Source organism: Nerophis ophidion, linkage group LG20, assembly GCF_033978795.1.
Source record: "Nerophis ophidion isolate RoL-2023_Sa linkage group LG20, RoL_Noph_v1.0, whole genome shotgun sequence".
Taxonomy (NCBI): Eukaryota; Metazoa; Chordata; class Actinopteri; order Syngnathiformes; family Syngnathidae; genus Nerophis; species Nerophis ophidion.
This window is the reverse complement of record NC_084630.1, coordinates 25,036,404-25,058,684: the sequence shown is the minus strand read 5'-3', so window position 1 is coordinate 25,058,684 and position 22,281 is coordinate 25,036,404. Positions and strand designations below refer to the sequence as shown.

The 22,281-nt window shown below is 42.9% G+C and overlaps 1 protein-coding gene across 3 annotated transcripts; it reads right to left on the bottom strand.

The window, feature by feature from the left end:
• Positions 1-68: 68 nt before the first annotated feature.
• On the bottom strand, positions 69-20,554 carry anapc11 (APC11 anaphase promoting complex subunit 11 homolog (yeast)). 3 transcript variants are annotated; one of them, XM_061880817.1, is made up of 3 exons: positions 20,357-20,554; positions 19,834-19,952; positions 69-508 (listed from the first exon to the last, which is right to left on the bottom strand). In XM_061880817.1, exons 1-3 carry the CDS (start codon positions 20,431-20,433, stop codon positions 363-365), a joined length of 342 nt encoding a protein of 113 aa, XP_061736801.1. In that variant the 5' UTR covers positions 20,434-20,554; the 3' UTR covers positions 69-362. The 3 variants fall into 3 exon arrangements, with proteins under 3 accessions (XP_061736801.1, XP_061736802.1, XP_061736803.1); XM_061880818.1 differs by having other exon boundaries at positions 20,278-20,418; XM_061880819.1 differs by lacking the exon at positions 20,357-20,554 and adding an exon at positions 20,027-20,188.
• Between the last annotated feature and the right edge of the window lie 1,727 nt (positions 20,555-22,281).

Here is a 22,281-nt window from a genome sequence, read left to right as displayed (position 1 = left end):
AAGCACCCCTGCAAGCGGTTAATTTTGTGCTTGATTTGGCATGTGAAAATTAAAATCAAAGAGCCACCTTTGATGTAACATCAACAATTTATTTGGCTCCAGCAGGTCAAAAAACTCCATAAATTGCCAAATTCAGTCTAAACTTTCCAGGTCAACACCTGACAACCACCAGTTGACCAATGGCTTATTTGCCCCAGCCTGCAGCGCCCTCTACAGTACAGTACAAACACATATTTGGTTCCGATAACTTATTTTTCAAATGAACTGTACACCACTGTCTTAGAAATCCGTTTCATTTCGGTTGTGTCATGTACAGGTATGAAAAAAAGCTTATTTACAATCGTACCAACAATCAGGTGTGTTCATTCTTTAAACTTCCACTCCTGTCTGCACATGGGACACTGCTGCTGGACCTGCTGAGAGTTGAGCCACTTCAGGATGCAGTGCATGTGAAAACAGTGGGAACACTGACCCCAGACCAGCGGACAGTCGTCCCCAGGTACCTTACCTGCAAAACAGATTGACAATTGTGATGGTGGAGGGGCGATACTTGTGCATTCCTACAGCTATTACTGAAAAAATTAGTCTAGGGGTACACAGAACCAGTATTGGGAATGAGATTTTTAGTGCAGAAAATACAGTATTACTATTTTAATTATGACAGGACACACAAAAATCATTAATTCCATTTTTGTTTGCAGCTGACATTTTGGGGCAGCCATTTCCAGATTTTGGCTGCATCGCACAATAAATACTTCCATCAGTGAACATCAATTTCTGTACTCTGAACACTGCGATTGAAAATGGAGTACTGTCAAAGTACTGTTGATGTGCACAAAAATGACAATCCCAATATTTACCCACTTCTTTCTAAAAAGTGAATTCCAACCACTAAAGTTTGTCCCTCCCCTGAATGAGTAACTTAGAAGCATGGCCATGCCTTTAGTCGCGCTAGCTAGCCACCTCCAGGCGGTCAACAATAAAATGATGCATCGACCACTGTTACTAATGTTACTACTATATGTTACGATTTTAAGACAAAATATGTAACAAATAAAAGGTCTATATACAATACAGGCCAAAATTTTGGACACACCTCATTTTAATGTGTTTTCTTTTTCATGACTATTGTAGATTGTCAATAAAACCATTTCAGGTGACTACTTTTTGAACTTCATGGAGATAATGCCAAGAGTGTGCAAAGCAGTAATCATAGCAAAGGGTGGCTATTTTGAAGAAACTAGAATCTAAAACATGTTTTCAGTTATTTCACCTTTTGTTGTTAAGTACATACTCTACATGTGTTTATTCATAGTTTTTATGCCTTCAGTGACAATCTACAAATAAAGAAAACGCATTTAATGAGAAGGTAATAATAATAATAATAATAATGGATTGGATTTTTTGAAGGGGGGGTTGGGGTGTTGCTGGAGCCTATCTCATCTGCATTCAGGCGGTAGGCGGCGTACGCCCTGGACAAGTCGCCACCTCATCGCAGGGCCAACACAGAAAAAAGGGACAAGCGATAGAAAATGGATGGATGGATGGATTAGATCTTATATCACAGTTTTCTATTATTATATACTCAAAGCGCTCACAGAGAAGTGGGAACCCATCATTCATTCACACCTGATGGTGGTAAGATACATTTGTAGCCACAGCTACCCTGGGGTAAACTGACGGAAGCGAGGCTGCCAGTTTGCGCCTACGGCCCCTCAGACCACCACCTATCATTCATTCATTCACTAGTGTGAATGGCACCGGGGGCAAGGGTGAAATGTCCTGCCCAAGGACACAACGGCAGCGATTTGGATGTCAAGAGGCGAGGAGCGAACCTGCAACCCTCAGGTTCCTGCCACAGCTGCTCTACCCAATACGCCATACTGCCCCTAAGCGCAGTATGGCGTATGTGGGGCGGTCTAGCTCGGTTGGTAGAGCGGTCGTGCCAGCAACTTGAGGGTTGCAGCTTTGATCCCCGCTTCCTCCATCCTAGTCACTGCCGTTGTGTCCTTGGGCAAGACACTTTACCCACCTGCTCCCAGTGCCACCCACACTGTTCTAAATGTAAAAATATAGATATTGGGTTTCACTATGTAAAGCGCTTTGAGTCACAAGAGAAAAAGCGCTATATAAATATAATTCACTTCACTAAGTTGTGTACAATCTTTTGGCCTGTACTCAATGTTGAGGGTAACACATTTTTTGTGTTTTATTATGCGCTGAAATCAGAAAGAATGCGCATTTCCGGAAGTCTGCGCGAGGGACTCAGATTTTCTACCGACCCTGCCTTCTCTGGGTCAAAACTCCGGTTTGCTTGCTTTTTTTTTGATATTATTATCGATTATCACTTTCCGCTTGTGTTTAGTTAATATTTGCCGGTGTTGTGCCAAAATGTGATTGCCTGCCAAAAATGTGTTTCCTTCACGGGAGCGAGCAGTGCTCGCTAAACCTGCATTGCTTGGCTACGTCTGTCCACAGCAGATTACTAGGCGTAAAACAAACACTTTATCTTCGTGGTTATTGTCACACTACGTGTTAGACATTATTTAAGGTTTTATCGTGTCCGGAAAATGACAGTTTGCCTTTTCTGGGGTGTTAATGAGATTTAAAGGACTGTTGTTAGTCCGATGTTGATGTGATAAAACCTCTTTCTTGTTTAGAAGCTACATACTTTACAAACTTTCCTCTCCCCAGCCACTTCGTCCAGCTCTTCCCGGGGGATCCCGAGGCGTTCCCAGGCCAGCCGGGTGACATAGTCTTCCCAACGTGTCTTGGGTCTTCCCCGTGGCCTCCTACCGGTTGACCGTGCCCAAAACACCTCTCCAGGGAGGCGTTCGGGTGGCATCCTGACCAAATGCCCGAACCACCTCATCTTTTTACCATGAAATGATTAACGTGGACCTCGACTTAAACAAGTTGAAAAACTTATTTGGGTGTTACCATTTAGAGGTCAATTGTACGGAATATGTACTGAACTGTGCAATCTACTAATAAAAGTTTCAATCAATCAGTCAAAACCTGGCTCCTCTCGATGTTAAGGAGCAGCGGCTTTACTTTGAGCTCTTCCCGGATGACAGAGCTTCTCATCCTATCTCTAAGGGAGAGCCCCGCCACCCAGCGGAGGAAACTCATTTGGCTGCTTGTAGCCGTGATCTTGTCCTTTCAGTCAAAGCCCAAAGCTCATGACCATATCTACCTTCGTGACACAACACAGTCATCAAAACCTACTGGACATTGGTTTTCGACACAAGATAGCTGTTTCGAGCGATTTCCACCGCTCACACACCGTACCCGACGAGATAGCGAGACCGCCCGAATCTCCGTGGATTGTTATCGGGTCAGGCAGGCGACGCAGGCGGCGGCGGGAGAGGAAACAAAAGAGAATCAAGAAAGAGCCCCACAAGCCTCCGCTGCCGAGCATTTACCTCACCAACGCCAGATCCGTGGCTCACAAAATGGACGAGCTAAAACTTGAGCTAGCTGGAAATAGCTACATCCAGGACTGTTGTTTTTTAGTCATTTCCGAGACCTGGCTTCACCCCCTAATCCCCGACGCTGCGGTGCAGCTAGCAGGCCGCACGCTGCTACGTCGGGACCGAAAGGAGGACTCGGGTAAGAGCGGGGGAGGTGGTCTCTGTGTTTATGTACATAACGCATGGTCTAATAACAGCACTATCATAGACAGTCACTGTTCCCCCGACCTAGAGTTTATGTCAGTGAAATGTCGACCTTTTTTTCTGCCAAGAGAGCTAACAGTAGTAATCATTACGGCAGTCTACATACCACCAGATGCTAATGTTAGCATGGCTCTCACCCTACTGCTAAATACAGTAAACAAACAGCTGCGTGCCCACCCCAATGGTGTTCACATTATTGCTGGTGATTTTAATAAAGCCAATCTGAAAACAGTACTACCAAAATTTTACCAGTTTGTTAAATGCCCTACTAGAGGGGGAAACACTTTGGACCATGTTTACTGTAATATCAAAGACCTGTAGAAACATCCCCCTCCCCCACCTAGGCCAGTCAGACCACCTCTCTTTGCTGCTCATCCCTGCTTACACCCCCTTCAGATCAAGGACACAAGCAGTAATAAAGACTGTTACAACTTGGCCTGAGGATGCACTCCCCCAGCTACAGGACTGCTTTGCACAAACTGCGTGGGATGTTTTCAAAGACCAAGACCTGCCCACACACACAGAGTTGGTACTATCCTACATAAAGTACTGTATCAGCAATGTCACTGTGAAAAAAAACATCCGGGTTTACCCAAATCAGAAAACCTGGATGGCATGCCTGGTCCGCATGCTCCTCAAGGCTCGGGACATTGCCTTCAGGTCAGGTGACAGTTCTCTATACAGCGCCGCGCGTGCTGACCTAAAGAGAGGACTCAGAGAAGCCAAGATGGACTATAAAGAGAGGATCGAAGACCACCTCTCGAGCAACAACCCACGGCAGATGTGGCAGGGCATCACCAATTACAAAGGCTGTGACGCAGTCGCCGGGGACTGGGATGCATCGCTAGCAGAGGAGATGAACTGCTTTTTTGCACGCTTTGAGACATCACAATCAGTCACAGTCACACCACCACCCCCAACCCCCCCAGCCCCCACCCCCCCACACTCATTATTGAGGAGCACGAGGTCAGGCGGGTGCTCAAGGCAGTGAACCCCAGGAAGGCGACTGATCCAGACGGTGTACCCAGGAAGGTGCTCAAAGCATGCACCGACCAGCTCTCCTACATTATCATCGTCCTCTTCAACCTCTGCTTGGCACAGGCATTCATCCCACCCTGCCTTAAATCTGCCACAATCATCCCGGTACCCAAGAAAGCTGCCACAAACAACCTCAATGACTATCGCCCAGTAGCACTCACACCTGTCATCATGAAGTGCTTCGAGAGGCTGGTCCTCCACCACATCCAAGCCTGCCTCCCCCCCACCCTATACCCACAGCAGTTTGCCTACCGGGCAAACAGATCCACGGATGACGCCATATCCATGGCTCTCCACTCCACACTGAGCCACCTGGAACACCGAGGGAGCTATGTCAGGATGCTTTTCATTGACTATAGCTCCGCCTTCAATACCATCATTCCAGACATCCTGGTCACCAAACTGCTGGACTTAGGCCTACCCTCACCCACCTGTCTTTGGATTAAGGACTTCCTGACCAACCGACCTCAGACAGTAAAACTTGGCCCCATCTCTCCACCCCCCGCACACTCAGCATCGGCTCCCCACAGGGCTGTGAGCTGAGCCCTTTGCTGTTTTCCTTCTACACTCATGACTGTAGTCCAGCCCACTCGGAGAACACCGACATCAAGTTTGCCGATGACACAACGGTGGTGGGTCCCATTACAGGGGGGGATGAGTCTGCATACAGAGATGAGGTCCTGAAACTATCAGCGTGGTGTTCAGTGAATAATTTGGCACTGAACACCACAAAAACCAAGGAACTCATCTTTGACTTCAGGAAAAACACTGCAGACCCCGCCCCCCCTCTACATCAACGGCGAGGAGGTAGAGAGACTCAGCTCCTTCAAGTTCCTCGGCACCCTCATAGCTGCTGACCTGTCCTGGACCCAAAATACAACTGCGGTCATCCGGAAGGCCCAGCGGAGACTCTATTTCCTGAGGGTGCTGAGGAAGAACAGACTGGAGAGGCAGCTGATGGTGACCTTCTATCGCTCGGCTGTCGAGAGCCTGCTGACGTACTGCATAACAGTGTGGTACGCCAGCTGCACTGAAACAGACAAACAGGCGATTCAGAGGGTCATAAAGTCTGCACAAAAAATCATCGGCTGTCCCCTGCCCTCCCTGAAGGACTTACACAACTCAGGTTGCCTCAACAGAGCAAAAAACATTACCAAGGACAGCACACACCCTGGCTTCCACCTTTTCGACTTGCTACCATCAGGCAGGCACTACAGGTGCATCAGAGCCAGAACAAACAGGCTCAGAGACAGCTTCTTTCCCAAAGCTGTCACCATGTTGAACTCTAATTTAAAATAATAATTCACCCCTATACAATATCATGCCCCAATACCCTACTGTGCAATACTACCCTTCGAGTGCAATACGTCCGACACTGATTGTTATGTATTACTTCGGTACTCCTGTCTTGCTCTGTATATTGTACAGTATTTTGTACTTCTATAGTGTTTTGTATATTGTACAGGATTGCTTATTGTTTTTATTGGATAGTAGTCTGTTTATTTCAATTGTTAAGTTTTTCCTTTTTACCTCTTATGTAATTTATTTCACCCCATATTTGTTCCCACTACCGCACCTTAAGTTGGAGTCTTTAATCTCGTTATATGCAAATATAATGACAATAAAGTTAATTCTATTCTATTCATAGCTGAGGATGGGAACGTAGATCGACCGGTTAATTGAGAGCTTTGCCTTCCGGCTCAGCTCCTTCACCACAACGGATCGATACAGCATCTGCATTACTGAAGACGCTGCACCGACCCACCTGTCGATCTCACGATTCACTCTTCCCTCACTCGTGAACAAGACTCGTAGGTACTTGAACTCCTCCACTTGGGGCAGGGTCTTCTCCCCAACCCGGAGATGGAACTCGACCCTTTTCAAGTGGAGAACCATGGACTTGGACTTGGAAGTGCTGATTCTCATCCCGGTCGCTTCACACTCGGCTGCGAACCGATCCAGTGAGAGCTCAAGATCCTGGCCAGATGAAGCCATCAGGACCACATTATCTGCAAAAAGCAGAAATCTAATCCTGCAACCACAAAACCGGATCCCCTCAACGCCTAGACTACGCCTTGAAATTCTGTCCAAAAAAGTAATGAACATAATTAGTGACAAAGGGCAGCCATGGGGGAGTCCAATCCTTACTGGAAACGGGTCCGACTTACTGCCGGCAATGCGGACGAAGGACTGACACTGATCGTACAAGGAGCGGACCCCATACTCTCTGAGCACTCCCCACAGGACTTCCTGAGGGACACGGTTGAATTCCTTCTCCAAATCCACAAAGCACATGTAGACTGTTTGGGCAAACTCCCATGCTCCCTCAAGAACCCTACTGAGAGTATAGAGCTGATCCACAATTCCACGACCAGGACGAAAACAACACCGTTTCTCCTGAATCCGTGGTTCGACTATCGGGCGTAGCCTCCTCTCTAGTATACCTGAATTAACCTTACCGGGAAGGCTGAGGAGTGTGATCCTACGATAGTTGGACCACACCCTACGGTTCCCCTTCTTAAAGAGAGGAACCACCACCCCGATCTGCCAATCCAGAGGTACCGCCCCCGATGTCCACGCGTTGCTGCAGAGTCAACCAAGACAGCCCCACAGCATCCAGAGCCTTAAGGAACTCCGGGCGGCTCTCATCCACCCCTGGGGCCTTGCCACCGAGTAGCTTTTTATTTACCTCGGCAACCTCAGCCCCAGAAATAGGAGAGCCCACAACAGATTTCCCAGGAACAGCTTCCCCATTGGAAGACATGTTGGTGGGACCATAGGAAGACGTGTTGGTGGGATTGAGGAGGTCTTCGAAGTATTCCCGCCACCTATCCACAACATCCGCAGTTGAGGTCAGCAGAACACCACACTATACACGGAGTTGACAGTGCACTGCTTCCCCTTCCTGAGGTGGCGGATGGTGGTCCAGAATCGCTTCCAACCCGTGCGGAAGTCGTTTTCCGTGGCTTCCCCGAACTCCTCCCATGTCTGGGTTTTTGCCTACACGACCACTGAAGCCGCTAGGCCGGTCGGTACCTGTCCGCTGCCTCCGGATTACTATGAGCCAAAACAACCCAATAGGACTCCTTCTTTAGCTTGACGGCATCCCTCACCGCAGGTGTCCACAAACGGGTTCTAGGATTAGCGCCACGACAGGCACCAACTACCTTGCGGCCACAGCTCCAATCAGCCGCCTCGACAATAGAGGTGCGGAACCCGGTCCACTCGGACTCAATGTCCAGCACCTCCCTCGTGGCATGTTCACAGTTCTTCCAGAGGTGGGAATTGAAAATCTCTCTGACTCAGCCAGACGCTTCTTACTGCCGGCAACGCCAGTGTGAAAGAGTCCAGCCCCTCTCGAGAGAACTGGTTCCAGAGCCCTTGCTGTACGTCAAGGTGCGTCCGACAATATCCAGCCGGAACTTCTCTACCTCGCGCACTAGCTCAGACTCCTTCCCCCTCAGCGGGGTGACGTTCCACGTCTCAAGAGCTAGCTTATGTAGCCGAAGATCAGACCGCCAAGTGCCCTGCCTTCGGCTTCCGCCCAGCTCACAATGCACTCGACCTCTATGGTCCGTCCCTTGAGTGGTGAGCCCATTGGAAGGGTGACCCACGTTGCCTCTTCGGGCCCGGCCACCAACGCTCGCCCTTATGCCCCAAATCCGGGCCTGGCTCCAGAGGGGGACCCCGGTGACCCGCGTACGGGCTACGGAAGTCTGAGTCTTGATTGGTTTATTTCCACAGAAGTCTTAGACAAAAAATTATTCCAAGTACAAACCCTGTTTCCATATGAGTTGGGAAATTGTGTTAGATGTAAATATAAACGGAATACAATGATTTGCTAATCATTTTCAACCCATATTCAATTGAATGCACTACAAAGACAAGATGACTTAATTTTATTTTTGCAAAAAATAATTAACTTGGAATTTCATGGCTGCAACATGTGCCAAAGTAGTTGGGAAAGGGCATGTTCATCACTGTGTTACATCACATTTTCTTTTAACAACACTCAAAAAACGTTTGGGAACTGAGGAAACTAATTGTTGAAGCTTTGAAAGTGTAATTCTTTCCCATTCTTGTTTTATGTAGAGCTTCAGTCGTTCAACAGTCCGGGGTCTCCGCTGTCGTATTTTACGCTTCATAATGCGCCACACATTTTCGATGGGAGACAGGTCTGGACAGCAGGCGGGCTGGAAAGTATGTGCACTCTTCTTTTACAAAGCCACGCTGTTGTAACACGTGCTGAATGTGGCTTGGCATTGTCTTGCTGAAATAAGCAGGGGGGTCCATGAAAAAGACGGCGCTTGGATGGCAGCATATGTTGTTCCAAAATCTATATGTACCTTTCAGCATTAATGGTGCCTTCACAGATGTGTAAGTTACCCATGCCTTGGGCACTAATGCACCCCCATACCATCACAGATGCTGGCTTTTCAACAGTCTGGATGGTTCGCTTCCCCTTTGGTCCGGATGACACGATGTTGAATATTTCCAAGAACAATTTGAAAGGTGGACTCATCAGACCACGGAACACTTTTTCTACTTTGTATCTGTCCATCTAGATGATCTCGGGCTGAGAGAAGCCGGCAGCGTTTCTGGATCTTGTTGATAAATGGCTTTCGCTTTGCATAGTAGAGCTTTAACTTGCACTTACAGATGTAGCAATAAACTATATTTAGTGACAGGGGTTTTCTGAAGTGTTCCTGAGACCATGTGGTGATATCCTTTAGAGATTGATGTCGTTTTTGATACAGTGCCGTCTGAGGGATCGAAGGTCACGGTCATTCAATGTTGGTTTCCGGCAATTCCGCTTACGTGGAGTGATTTTTCCAGATTCACTGAACCTTTTGATGATATTATGGACCGTAGATGTTGAAATGCCTAAATTTCTTGCAATTGCACTTTGAGAAACGTTGTTATTAAACTGTTTGACAACTTGCTCACGCAGTTGTGGACAAAGGGGTCTACCACGCCCCGTCCTTTCTTGTGAAAGACTGAGCATTTTTTGGGAAGCTGTTTTTATACCCAACCATAGCAGCCACCTGTTCCCAAATAGCCTGCACACCTGTGGGATGTTCCAAAAAAGTGTTTGCTGACCATTACTCAACTTTATCAGTATTTATTTCCACCTTTCCCAACTTCTTTGTCACGTGTTGCTAGCATCAAATTCTAAAGTTAATGATTTTTTGCAAAAAAATACAAGTGTTTATCAGTTTGAACATCAAATATGTTCTCTTTGTAGCATATTCAACTGAATATGGGTTGAAACTGATTTGCAAATCATTGTATTTCGTTTATATTTACATATAACACAATTTCCCAACTCATATGGAAATGGGGTTTGCAATATTTTCATATTTACACATCTCAATGCTACATATTTTACTAGAATACCCTTATAAGCATGACAAATACCAAAATCAAGTACCTACTGTACTGTTTACTTGTTGAAATACCTTTACAAAGCTAAAATCTACCCAACGACCACTTTGCTGCTGCCAAAAATGTATTTCTAGTAATATTTTGATACGGACACATCTTATCTCTGCATATTTTACTAGAATACCCTTTTACCGTTCCAAAACACAATATGGTATGTTAGATATAACAGGCTAATGCAAACATTTATCATTTGTTTTCGAAACGGTTACAAAAAAGTCGGACCCCAAAAATTTACTGAGGGACCCTATTTTGAAAATTCCTAGCGCCAACACTGTGTACTGTATATCACAAATAGAAGTTAAAAGGGAACTGCATTTTGGGGGGAATTTTGCCCATCATTCACAATCCTTAAGTAAGACAAGAACACGTTTTTCATTTTCAATGCATTCTAACTATTAAATAAATGTTGTCAGAATTCTGCTTACAATGGAGCCTGTAGGTGTTGCTTTATTCTGTCCATAAAGCACTTAAAAAAAAACATCCAAACATCTCCATCAAGTGTACCTATCATGTGTCATGATAGGTACACTTATACATATATATGTAATGTAGTAACAGGCACATTCATAATAACATTTAATATTTTGGTAATTTTAGGCATACAGCGTAGCACTCATTTAAAAATGCAACTCTTGATTTTTTCTTGAACATCAACGATTACCACATTATCGTTTAGATTAGGGGTGGGCCTTACGTTGATCGCGAGCTACCGGTAGATCGCAGAGGATCTGTCAGTCAATCGCAAGCCAGGCATTAAAAAAATAGACATAAAAATTAGCAATCATCAATCTTAACCAAGACTTCACTTTCGTCAGTTGTTTGACATTCTCGGCACCCGATGATCTTGTGAGATGACGCTGGCTGCTGCTAGCTCATTATTAAGAAAAAAAATCACTGACAGGACAGATAGAAACACTTTTTATTTCAACAGACTCTTGGGCCGTACCCTGCTGTCAAAACTCTAAAGACCGGCTGCACAGTTCCTGTCTTCACCATAAAAGACCTGCTTCATCCTGCCTGTGCTAACAAAATAAGAGTCTCAAAAAGCTAGTGTGCACAAGCTAGCAGGCTACAGAGTTTGATGCCAATGTATTTCTCCTCCGCCCTCAGCGACCGCTCCCTCTCCTCCCTCGCCCACACACTCACTGACGTCACTCACCTGCTGCCACACATCAAAAGGGCCACACACACATATGGTACTCTCATAACAAAGTGTTTGAAAACGAGTTTGCAAGTTGGACAAATGAGATGCCAAATCCAACCACTTTCATGTTGTATTGGACAGAAAGGAGGACTTTTTTTCTCCTCCATTTGAAAATGCGGAGGCTATCAGCACCACTGTCTGATTCCAATCAATGCAAGTCATCAGAATCAGGTAATACACCAACTTATATTCTTTTTTTCATGAAAGAAAGGAACTTATATGTGTTAAACATGCTTGTATTATCATTAAACACCATTAACTTGTGAACAAAAATGTCTCTTTCATAAATAAATACAAACCCCATTTCCATATAAGTTGGGAAATTGTGTTAGATGTAAATATAAACGGAATACAATGATTTGCAAATCCTTTTCAACCCATATTCAGTTGAATGCACTACAAAGACAAGATATTTGATGTTCAAACTCGATTTTTTTTCTGCAAATAATAATTAACTTAGAATTTCATGGCTGCAACACGTGCCAAAGTAGTGGGGAAAGGGCATGTTTACCACTGTGTTATATCACCTTTTCTTTTAACAACACTCAATAAACGTTTGGGAACTGAGGAAACTAATTGTTGAAGCTTTGAAAGTGGATTTTTTTCCCATTCTTGTTTTATGTAGAGCTTCAGTCGTTCAACAGTCCAGGGGCTCCGCTGTTGTATTTTACGCTTCATAATGCGCCACACATTTTCGATGGGAGACAGGTCTGGACTGCAGGCGGGCCAAGAAAGTACCCGCACTCTTTTACTACAAAACCACGCTGTTGTAACATGTGGCTTGGCATTGTCTTGCTGAAAAAAGCAGGGGTGTCCGTTATAACGTTGCTTGAACGGCAACATATGTTGCTCCAAAACCTGTATGGACCTTTCAGCATAAATGGTGCCTTCACAGATGTGTAAGTTACCCAGGCCTTGGGCAATAATACACCCCCATACCATCACAGATGCTGGCTTTTGAACTTTGCGCCTATAACAATCCGGATGGTTATTTTCCTCTTTGTTCCGGAGGACACCACGTCCACAGTTTCTAAATATAATTTGAAATGTGGACTCGTCAGACCACAGAACACCTTTCCACTTTGCATCAGTCCATCTTAGATGAGCTCGGGCCCAGCGAAGCCAGCGGCGTTCCTTGGTGTTGTTGATAAATGGGTTTTGCTTTGCATAGTAGAGTTTTAACTTGCACTTAGAGATGTAGCAACCAAGTTCAGTTACCGACAGTGGTTTTATGAAGTGTTCCTGAGCCAAAGTGGTGATGTCCTTTACACACTGATGTTTGTTTTTGATGCAATTGAAAACTAGCTCGCCTGCTGAAAAAGTGTTAGCACTCCTGGTTCAGATGAAGAATGTCTCAATCCACACGCAAAAAAGGGGGGGTGGAACGAAGCGCTTTTCAGGTCTTTTTTGACATTTCCGGGTCTAAATTGACTGTAAAACTGTACCAACTTCTCAGTTTATGTCCACACCATTTTACTATCCAGTTGAGATGCATGATTTATAATCTAAAATTAACATTCACAAACTCTGAGGCGAGTAAGCAGCTCACTAGCTGATGTCAATATAGCAGCATAAGGAAGTTACCTCTCGCTGATCAATGCACCATTAATGTAGATCCTTAATGTTAGCGCTTATAACAACAATATTGCTAATACTTGCTTAACATTCAGGTACATTCATCCATTTATCTATTTTCTACCACTTGTCCCACAAAATGTACATGGAATATTGTTGGATGTTTTTTTATTGGGTTTTATGGGCGCAATGACTTCATTGCTCCCATTGGCTCCATTGTAATCTGTCTTTTGTTTACAAGTTAGAATGCATTAAAAAAGATGTTTTGATTGATTGAGACTTTTATTAGTAGATTGCAAACTACAGTACATATTCCCTACAATTGACCATTAAATGGTAACACCTGAATAAGTTTTTCAACTTGTTAAAGTCGGGGTCCACTTTAATGAATTCATGGTACAAATATATACTATCAGCACAATACAGTCATCACACAAGTTAATCATCAAAGTATATGCATTGAATTATTTACAATCCGGGGGGTGGGATGTTTAATTACATTATTTACAATCCGGGGGGTGGGATGTTTAATTACATTATTTACAATCCGGGTGGTGGGATTTGGAGGGGGTTGGGGCGGGGGGGTTTAGATTTGGTTGATATCAGCACTTCAGTCATCAACAATTATATAATCTGAGAAATGGACATTGAAACAGTGTAGGTCTGACTTCGTAGGATATGTAGAGCAAGCAGTGAACATAGTGAGCTCAGAAAGCATAAGAACAAGTATATACATTTGATTATCTACAATTAGGGGAGATGGGATTTGGTGGGGTGAGGGTGTTAGTCTAGGATTGTAGTTGCCTGGAGGTGTTCTTTTAGTTTGGTTTTAAAGGAGGATAGAGGTGCATTTTCTTTTACACCTGTTGGGAGTGCATTCCATATTTATGTGGCATAGAAGTAGAATGAGTCTCTCATAAGGATTGTGATTGTTATGCAAAATTCCCAATTAAATGCAGTTTCAGTTTAAACTCCAAACACAGACTTTACGGGGACCTTCCTTCTCTGCGCCTGTGCATAGGTGGGGTGTATCCTGTCGATTGCAACCCGAAAGAGGGCGGGTTACAATGTTTGAACACCAGTGTCCTCTACGCGTCTACCTACTTCTGACATACAGCAACTAATCTCTGAACATTGAGAACTAATATAAATAGTGCATTAGTCCTAACTTATACAAAGTTAAAGTACCAATGATTGTCACACACACACTCTTGGTGTTGATTGATTGATTGATTGATTGATACTTTTATTAGTAGATTGCACAGTACAGTACATATTCCGTACAATTGACCACTAAATGGTAACACCCGAATAAGTTTTTCAACTTGTTTAAGTCGGGGTCCACGTTAATCAATTCATGGCGAAATTATTCTCTGCATTTGACCCATCACCCTTGATCACCCCCTGGGAGGTGAGGGGAGCAGTGGGCAGGAGCGGTGCTGCGCCCGGGAATCATTTTTAGTGATTTAACCCCCAATTCCAACCCTTGATGCTGAGTGCCAAGCAGGAAAGGAATGAGTCCCATTTTTATAGTCTTTGGTATGACTCGGCCGGGATTTGAACTCACAACCTACCGATCTAAGGGCGGACACTCTAACCACTAGGCCATATCTTGCTATGGAAGCACTAAAAACTACCAGTGTCATGAGTTTACATAATTCACCCACGGAACTATAGTTATTAGAGCGTTCTGGTCGGATGGTTTTTCACAGGACACATTTCCGGTGTTGTTGTTGCACTAGAGAGCCACGGATGAGGAGATGCTGCTCTGTTATTGATTTAAGGAAAGTCTGAATGTCATTTAAACAGTTAACTCTATCTTTTGACACTTCGTCCACTCCCTCCCTTGCACGCTACACCGCTACAACAAAGATGACGGGGAAATGAGGCTGTCGAAGGTGAGCCAAGTAAATGAGACCGCCCACAAAACGGCGCATCCTGAAGCGACTGTCAGAAAGCGACTTGATGATGATCTATAAAACATAATCTATGCAACATTTTGACCAAATAACCACCATTACATGTTATGTAGACCACAAGATAGTGTTTTACATTCAGAAAAAATTATAATAGGACTCCTTAAATGCGCAATATAATTCGGTGCACTTTTGTATGAAAAAAGACCTGAATAGATCCGTTTATCGGCAGTGCGCCTTAAAATCTGATGCGCCCCATGGTCCAGAAAATATGGTACATATTTGTCCATATACTGTAAATATGAAGTCAGTCTTAGCATCCGATATGGATGTCCCGATCCAGGTTTTTGCACTTCCGATCCGATACCGATACTGGCCAATACTGGCCTATTTGAGCATGTATTAAAGTTTAAAGTTATTTAGCCTACTTAGTTGTCAGATTCATGTTCAAAAGGGTTTTGGTACTTTTGATAACAACTAGCCAGCTGAATTAGGTGAGTTTGAATTAGGGCTGGGCGATATTGCCTTTTTTTAATATCGCGATTATTTTAGGCCATATCGCGATATACGATATATATTACAATATTTTGCCTTGGCCCTGAATGAACAATTGATGCATATAATCACAGCAGTATGATGATTCTATGTGTCTACATTAAAACATTCTTCTTCATACTGCATTAATATATGCTACTTTTAAACTTTCATGCAGAGAGGAAAATCACAACTAAGTCAATTGACCAAAAGTGTATTTATTAAAGTTATAAGCAATGGCACAAACATTCAAATCATTTCCAAAACATAAATTGCAAGATTGTCAGACATTTTAAGTGTCAAATAAAATGAGCTGCATAATAAGAAATCAAATAGTATTCGTCCTTCAATATGTGGTATGTTACTAAGGGGTTGAAATTCTCTTCATTCTCTATCGAGTGACTTTTCAAATGATGCTACATATTAGCAGTAATGCTACTTTTTATAGCAACGCTTTTACCCCCCACACTTGACAAATTACGGTTGTCTGTTCGATATATTCTCACTTGAAGCCGAACCACCGCCAAACGATGGAAACCCTGCTGTTTTATTGGGAATTAAGTCTTCCTTCATTTGTTACCAGATCCACACCATCTTTCTCTCGTACGGCTACGTTAGCAGCTAACGTTAGCCACGCCGTTACTTCTCTGCCCTGCCAGGGCGTGTATGTGACGTATGTAAGAATGTGCGTCTGCTTGTCTATGAGAATGAGAGACAGGAAAGAGAAGGGAGAGCCTGAAGTGTACGCCCGCAGCTAAAAGTCCTTCGTGAGAACGTATACTTGAATATTACGATATAGTCATTTTCTATATCGCACAGAGACAAACCCGCGATATATCGTATATATCGCTATATCGCCCAGCCTTAGTTTGAATAATACACAATGGTTGGTATTCAAGGATAAACACAAAATAGAAAAAATTATACATGACAAACAGAAATGGGATCATCCATCCATCCATTTACTACCGCTTATTCCCTTTTGGGGTCGCGGGGGGCGCTTGCACCTATCATAGCTACAATCGGGCGGAAGGCGGCGTACACCCTGGACAAGTCACCACCTCATCGCAGGGCCAACACAGATAGACAGACAACATTCACACTCACATTCACACACTAGGGACAATTTAGTGTTGCCAATCAACCTATCCCCAGGTAATGGCATCGTTAAACAGTAAAAAAACTGAACAGTATAAAGTGCAAATAATTCTGTAAACATTATCAAAAAAAGCATAACACACAAACAACCTGAGTGGGATAAAATGTCTATAACTCAACATCAATACTTGCTCTTGAACAAGTGTAAACTAAAAAAAAACTAAAAAAAACTATCTACACGCTCCTTTCAATTGTTTACACCAGTCGGGGGGCAAACAATTGAAGTCCAAGCATAATGGGGAAATTATTTCTAACAAAGACGAGCACTTCAAGATGCGCAGGTGTCAGCCTGCTCCTGTGTTCATCAATGATGAGTGCTAAAAAGCCTCTCACTCTCAAGACTCATTAAAATGTCTTACAACTTTACCACCACGCTTGACTTTATTGTGACATGTTTTGCACTCTACCTCTTCATCTTTTTCGTTTTGTAGGGTAAAATAATCCCACAGAGCTGACATTTTTACTGTAACTTTAATTCACACGGCCGTCTTAACGGTTAGAACACAGATCTGTGGATGTGTTGAAGGTGTGCTGCAAAATTAGGAACGAAGCGTGGGGGGCAGCAGAAGAGTAGAATGTATTATTCAAATCGGTGCGCTGGAAAAAACGGACCGTTTTTTTTTTGTTTTTTTTTTAAACTGGATCTGGATCGGCATTTTCCCATGCCTTGCCGATACGCATTTTTTGGCAAATATCGGCGGCCGATCTGATCCAAATTTCAGATCGGGACAACCCTAGCATCCGATCATGGTTTTTGAGTGTCCTTAAAATGTTTTAGTGAGGCTGCAGTGGCCATCATGGCTGCTGGCACGGCCTCTCCTCGGCCAAACAAAACAAAAATGCGTGTAACATTTCATCCGGAAATAAACTCCACTAGTATGGTGACAGAGTGTCATATTAATGCGCGATTACTCACTCTAAAAACTATTTCAAAATTCCAGGAAAATATGGAGGTTAGAGCTAATTGTAACATCGGTACTTAACTCAATTAAATTAATAAAAAATATTTGAACACTTTGTTTTTAAGTTATAAAGTTACTTTTATTTAATGCAGAGTTGCCCACACTTATTCTGCAGGCGAGTTACTTTTCAATTGACCAAGTCGAGGGGAGCTACCTCATTCATTTATATGTATTTTTTTTATAAAATACATTTTTGTTGGCAAATTCAATGTGTTTAAACATGTACAAGCATGTTTAAACATATAGATTCCTTTGTTATATGAACACAAGAATATAAGTCTGTGTATCACCGGATTCTGATGACTTGCATTTATTGGAATCAGACAGTAGTGATGACAACGTCCACATTTTCAAATGGAGGAGAAAAAAAGTCCTCTTTTCTGTCCATTACCACGTGAAAGTGTTTGTTTTTTGGCAACTTATTTGTCTAGCTTCCATACTCCTTTATATACACTTTACAAGAAATACATGACTGCAAACTCTGTAGCTTGCTAGCTTGTGCGAGCTATCTCTCTGAGACTCTTATTTTGTTAGAGCAGGCAGGATGAAGCAGGGCTTTTATTGTGAAAACAGGAACTGTGCAGTAGGGTCTTTAGAGTTTTGACAGCAAGTACGGTGCGAGAGTGTTGAAATAAAAAATGTTTCTCGCCTTCCTGTCGGTCATTTGTTCTTAATAATGATATGACAGAGGCCTGTATCATCTCACAAGACCCTCGCGTACGGTGAATGTCAAATAAGTGACGAAAATGAGGTCTTATTGAAGATTGTTAATTTTTCGGTGTAATGCATTTATGACATTTATTAAGGGGGCTAAGATATTTTGAAGTTCATTTTTCAAATTCTTGGTCACAGACACTATATTGCCAAAAGTATTTGGCCACCTGCCTTGACTCACATATGAACTTGAAGTGCCATCCCATTCCTAACCCATAGGATTCAATACGATGTCGGTCCTCCTTTTGCAGCTATTATAGCTTCAACTCTTCTGGGAAGGCTGTCCACAAGGTTGCGGAGTGTGTTTATAGGAATTTTCCACCATTCTTCCAAAAGTTCATTGGTGAGGTCACACACTGATGTTGGTTGAGAAGGTCTGGCTCTCAGTCTCCGTTCTAATTCATCCCAAAGGTGTTCTATCGGGTTCAGGTCAGGACTCTGTACAGGTCAGTCATGTTCATCCACACCAGACTATGTCATCCATGTCTTTATGGATCTTGCTTTGCGCACTGGTGAAGTCATTTTGGAAGAGGAAGGGGCCCGCTCCAAACTGCTCCCACAAGGTTGGGAGCATGGAATTATCCAAAATGTTTTGGCATCCTGGAGCAATCAAAGTTCCTTTCACTGGAACTAAGGGGCCAAGCCCAACTCCTGAAAAACAACCCCACACCATAATTCCTCCTCCAACAAATTTCACACTCAGCACAATGCAGCCCGGAATGTACCGTTCTCCTGGCAACCCCCAAACCCAGACTCGTCCGTCAGATTGCCAGATGGAAAAGCGTGATTCATCACTCCAGAGGACGCTTTACACCAATGGTCCCCAACCTTTTTGTATCCGCGGACCGGTCAACGCTTAATAATATATTTTTTTCTTCTTTGGCATGAAAAAGGGACGTTTATGTGGTTGCTGCACTATTTGTAAGTGTATATTGTGTTTTTTATGTTGATTTAATAAAAAAAAAAATTAAAAAAAAATTTTTTTTAAAACATTTTTATAAAAAATTCTTCTGCGGCCCGGTACCAATCGGGCCGCGGCCCGGTGGTTGGGGACCACTGCTTTACACCACTGCATCCGACGCTTTGCATTGGACTTAATGATGTATGGCTTAAATGCAGCTGCTCGGACATGAAAACCCATTCCTTGATGCTCTCTGTGTACTGTACATGGGCTAATTCGAAGATCACATGAAGTTTAGAGCTCTGTAGCAACTGACTGTGCAAAAAGTGGGCGACCTCTTTGGACTATGCGCTTCAGCGTCCGTGGACCCCTCTCTGTCAAGTTTACATGGCCTACCACTTGGTGGCTGGGTTGTTGTTGTTCCCAAACTCTTCCATTTTCTTGTAACAAAGCGGACAGTTTACTTTGAAATATTTAGGAGCGAGGAAATTTCATGACTGGATTGGTTGCACAGGTAGCATCCTATGACAGGTGCATGCTGGAAATCACTGAGCTCCTGAGGGAAGCCCATTCTTTCACAAGTATTTGTAGAAACAGTCTCCATGCTTGATTTTACACAAGTGATTAAAACACCGGATTCTGATCGTTTGGATGGTTGGCCAACTACTTTTGGCAATATAGTGTACCTTGGAGATAAGTGCATACTTACATTCAGGACAGCAACCATTAAAGGCCAGTCTGCAGATACCACAGTTCTCATCATTAGCTACCCACAACCAGGACGCGACTCCGTTCCATTTCTTCACCTTCACCTTCATCCTGCACGTCCTGAAGGACAAACAGCCAACAACAACAACGTCAGCTGGCAATGCTATTACAAGTACAGCTAACACATGTATTACTTTTGACTTTGAACTCTTAACTACTTCATCCACTTTTCAGCGTTTGAATCCGCCTCACACTTTAGCGTTTATGCTACTTCCAAAACAACATTTATCGAGGTTTTCCTTTGGTTGGCAAATCCATGTGATGCTAACGTTTCTTCTTGCTAGCAGCTGATAGACGTGTCTCCAATAAAGTACACTACAATATACTTCAATTAGTATACTGTGTACACTTCAGTAAGTATACTATGTATAAAATGTGTACTTACTTCCTGAGTGCGTCAATCTTGATCCCAAATTCATTACTATCGTTTCACGTTTACCGGAAATGAGGACGGCAATATTTACCCGCTTCTTCTTCGACGACTAGCACCCAGTCGACGTGCCGACAAGGTGGGGGCATGTTGCCGCTGAAGGCAAAGCATTTGATGTATATTGGAAATAAATCATAATTTGATTTGTATCCAGGTTGCTACCAATACTCAACATTTGATTAGTTTGTTTACCTCTGAAATGCTATTCCCACAGTTTGCAACCGTATGCGTTGCAGCACTTTGCCCCCACTAGCTTGTCGAAGGCACTATAGACAGCAGCCATAACTTTACATTAGTCCCGCCTCTTCCGGCACGTGACAAGCTCGTAATTATTGAGTTTTTTTATTAGTATTTTTACAGAACATAAACAGTCAATAACAGCATACCAGACAAGATAAAAACCGGCGATTAAAAGTATAAATTAAAAAAAAGCGATTAAAAAAGGTGTAAAGACTCACAGTATATTAGTCTAAAATTCCGAGAAAGATAACTTTTTTTAAAATTACTTTATTGCAATGGTTTCACAAAATGATACAAAAGCTTAAAAATACTTATTTATTAAAGAATAATAATGACTAATAATGTCATTTATCTAAAAAAAAAAAGACAAAATACATTAATACAAATAAAAAAACATACATCATATCACAGTAATGATTACATAAGGTAGTAAGGATTACTATTACTTATATAGATATAATATTGACCTCAAATATTATATTTATAAAATGTCATCTAAAATATTAATTGTATTATAGACATGAAGGTTTCATTCCTTTGTAAGTGTCCATCTGTTGAGGAGATGAAATGTTTGTCTGTTTCTTACATTCCAAGTGTATTCTAGTTGATGGTCTATTTTGCATGTCCTAATCATCCATCCATCCATCCATCCATCCATCCATCCATCCATTCATCCATCCATTTCTTACCGCTTGTCCCTTTCAGGGTCGCAGGAGGTACTGGAGCCATATCTGTTAAAAACGTTGTCTTTCTGCTTACTTTAACCATTAATACCTACTCAGTGGCCTAGTGGTTAGACTGTCCGCCCTGAGATCGGTAGGTTGTGAGTTCAAATCCCGGCCGAGTCATACCAAAGACTATAAAAATGGGACCCATTGCCTCCCTGCTTGGCACTCAGCATTAAGGGTTGGAATTGGGGGTTAAATTACCGTAAATGATTCCCGGGAGCAGCACCGCTGCTGCCCACTGCTCCCCTCACCTCCCAGGGGGTGATCAAGGGTGATGGGTCAAATGTAGAGGACAAATTTCACCACACCTAGTGTGTGTGTGACAATCATTGGTACTTTAACTTAACTTTAATATTGTATTAAAGAGTGATTCCATTTCAAACCATTAAACATGTGAGAGCATGTTGTGTCAACTAAATTACAAATTTACATACTCAATCTTTTTTTTTAAATTACAAAAATAACTTTTGGCAAGCTATCAGTGATTTGAAATTCAACTTCACTCTATTTCTCATTTAATGATCGTCATTTCTCATAAAGGGTGCGTTCTAATTGATTCAAGAGACTTTCATTATTTGCATTATTCCCCTTTGTAATTTTTTCTCCTTGTAAGAAAAGGTTGCACACGTTAGCTTGGGGGCAGCAATGGAAGTAAAAGTATTACAGCCTTGGAGATGTGATTATATTATTTTCTTGACTATGTATACCGACAAAAGTTTTGGATTTGAGACAATCAAAAAGTGGTGAATGCCACACAAGAAATGGCACCTGCAAACCAAAATGGCACGTCTTAGTGTATTTTTAAAAATTATTTACTGTCATGTTGAAAAATCTGAATTACATCCCATATCGAATGTTCCCGACTGAAAAATCTGATTCTGAATCCATATATCGTTACACCCAAGGCTGGTGCACAAAATTCTAGGCCCCCATATATACAAAATTCATAACGTCTACCCAACGTCACCGCCCCATATTTGGTATGTTTACA

Coding starts and splice junctions, on each gene's coding strand:
- anapc11 (XM_061880817.1), bottom strand. CDS start 20,433: ATGCTTTGCCTTCAGCGGCAACATGCCCCCACCTTGTCGGCACGTCGA. Junction 19,953..20,356: donor AGTCGTCGAAGAAGAAGCGG/GTAAATATTGCC, acceptor TTTGTCCTTCAG/GACGTGCAGGATGAAGGTGA. Junction 509..19,833: donor TAATGGTTGCTGTCCTGAAT/GTAAGTATGCAC, acceptor TCTGTTTTGCAG/GTAAGGTACCTGGGGACGAC.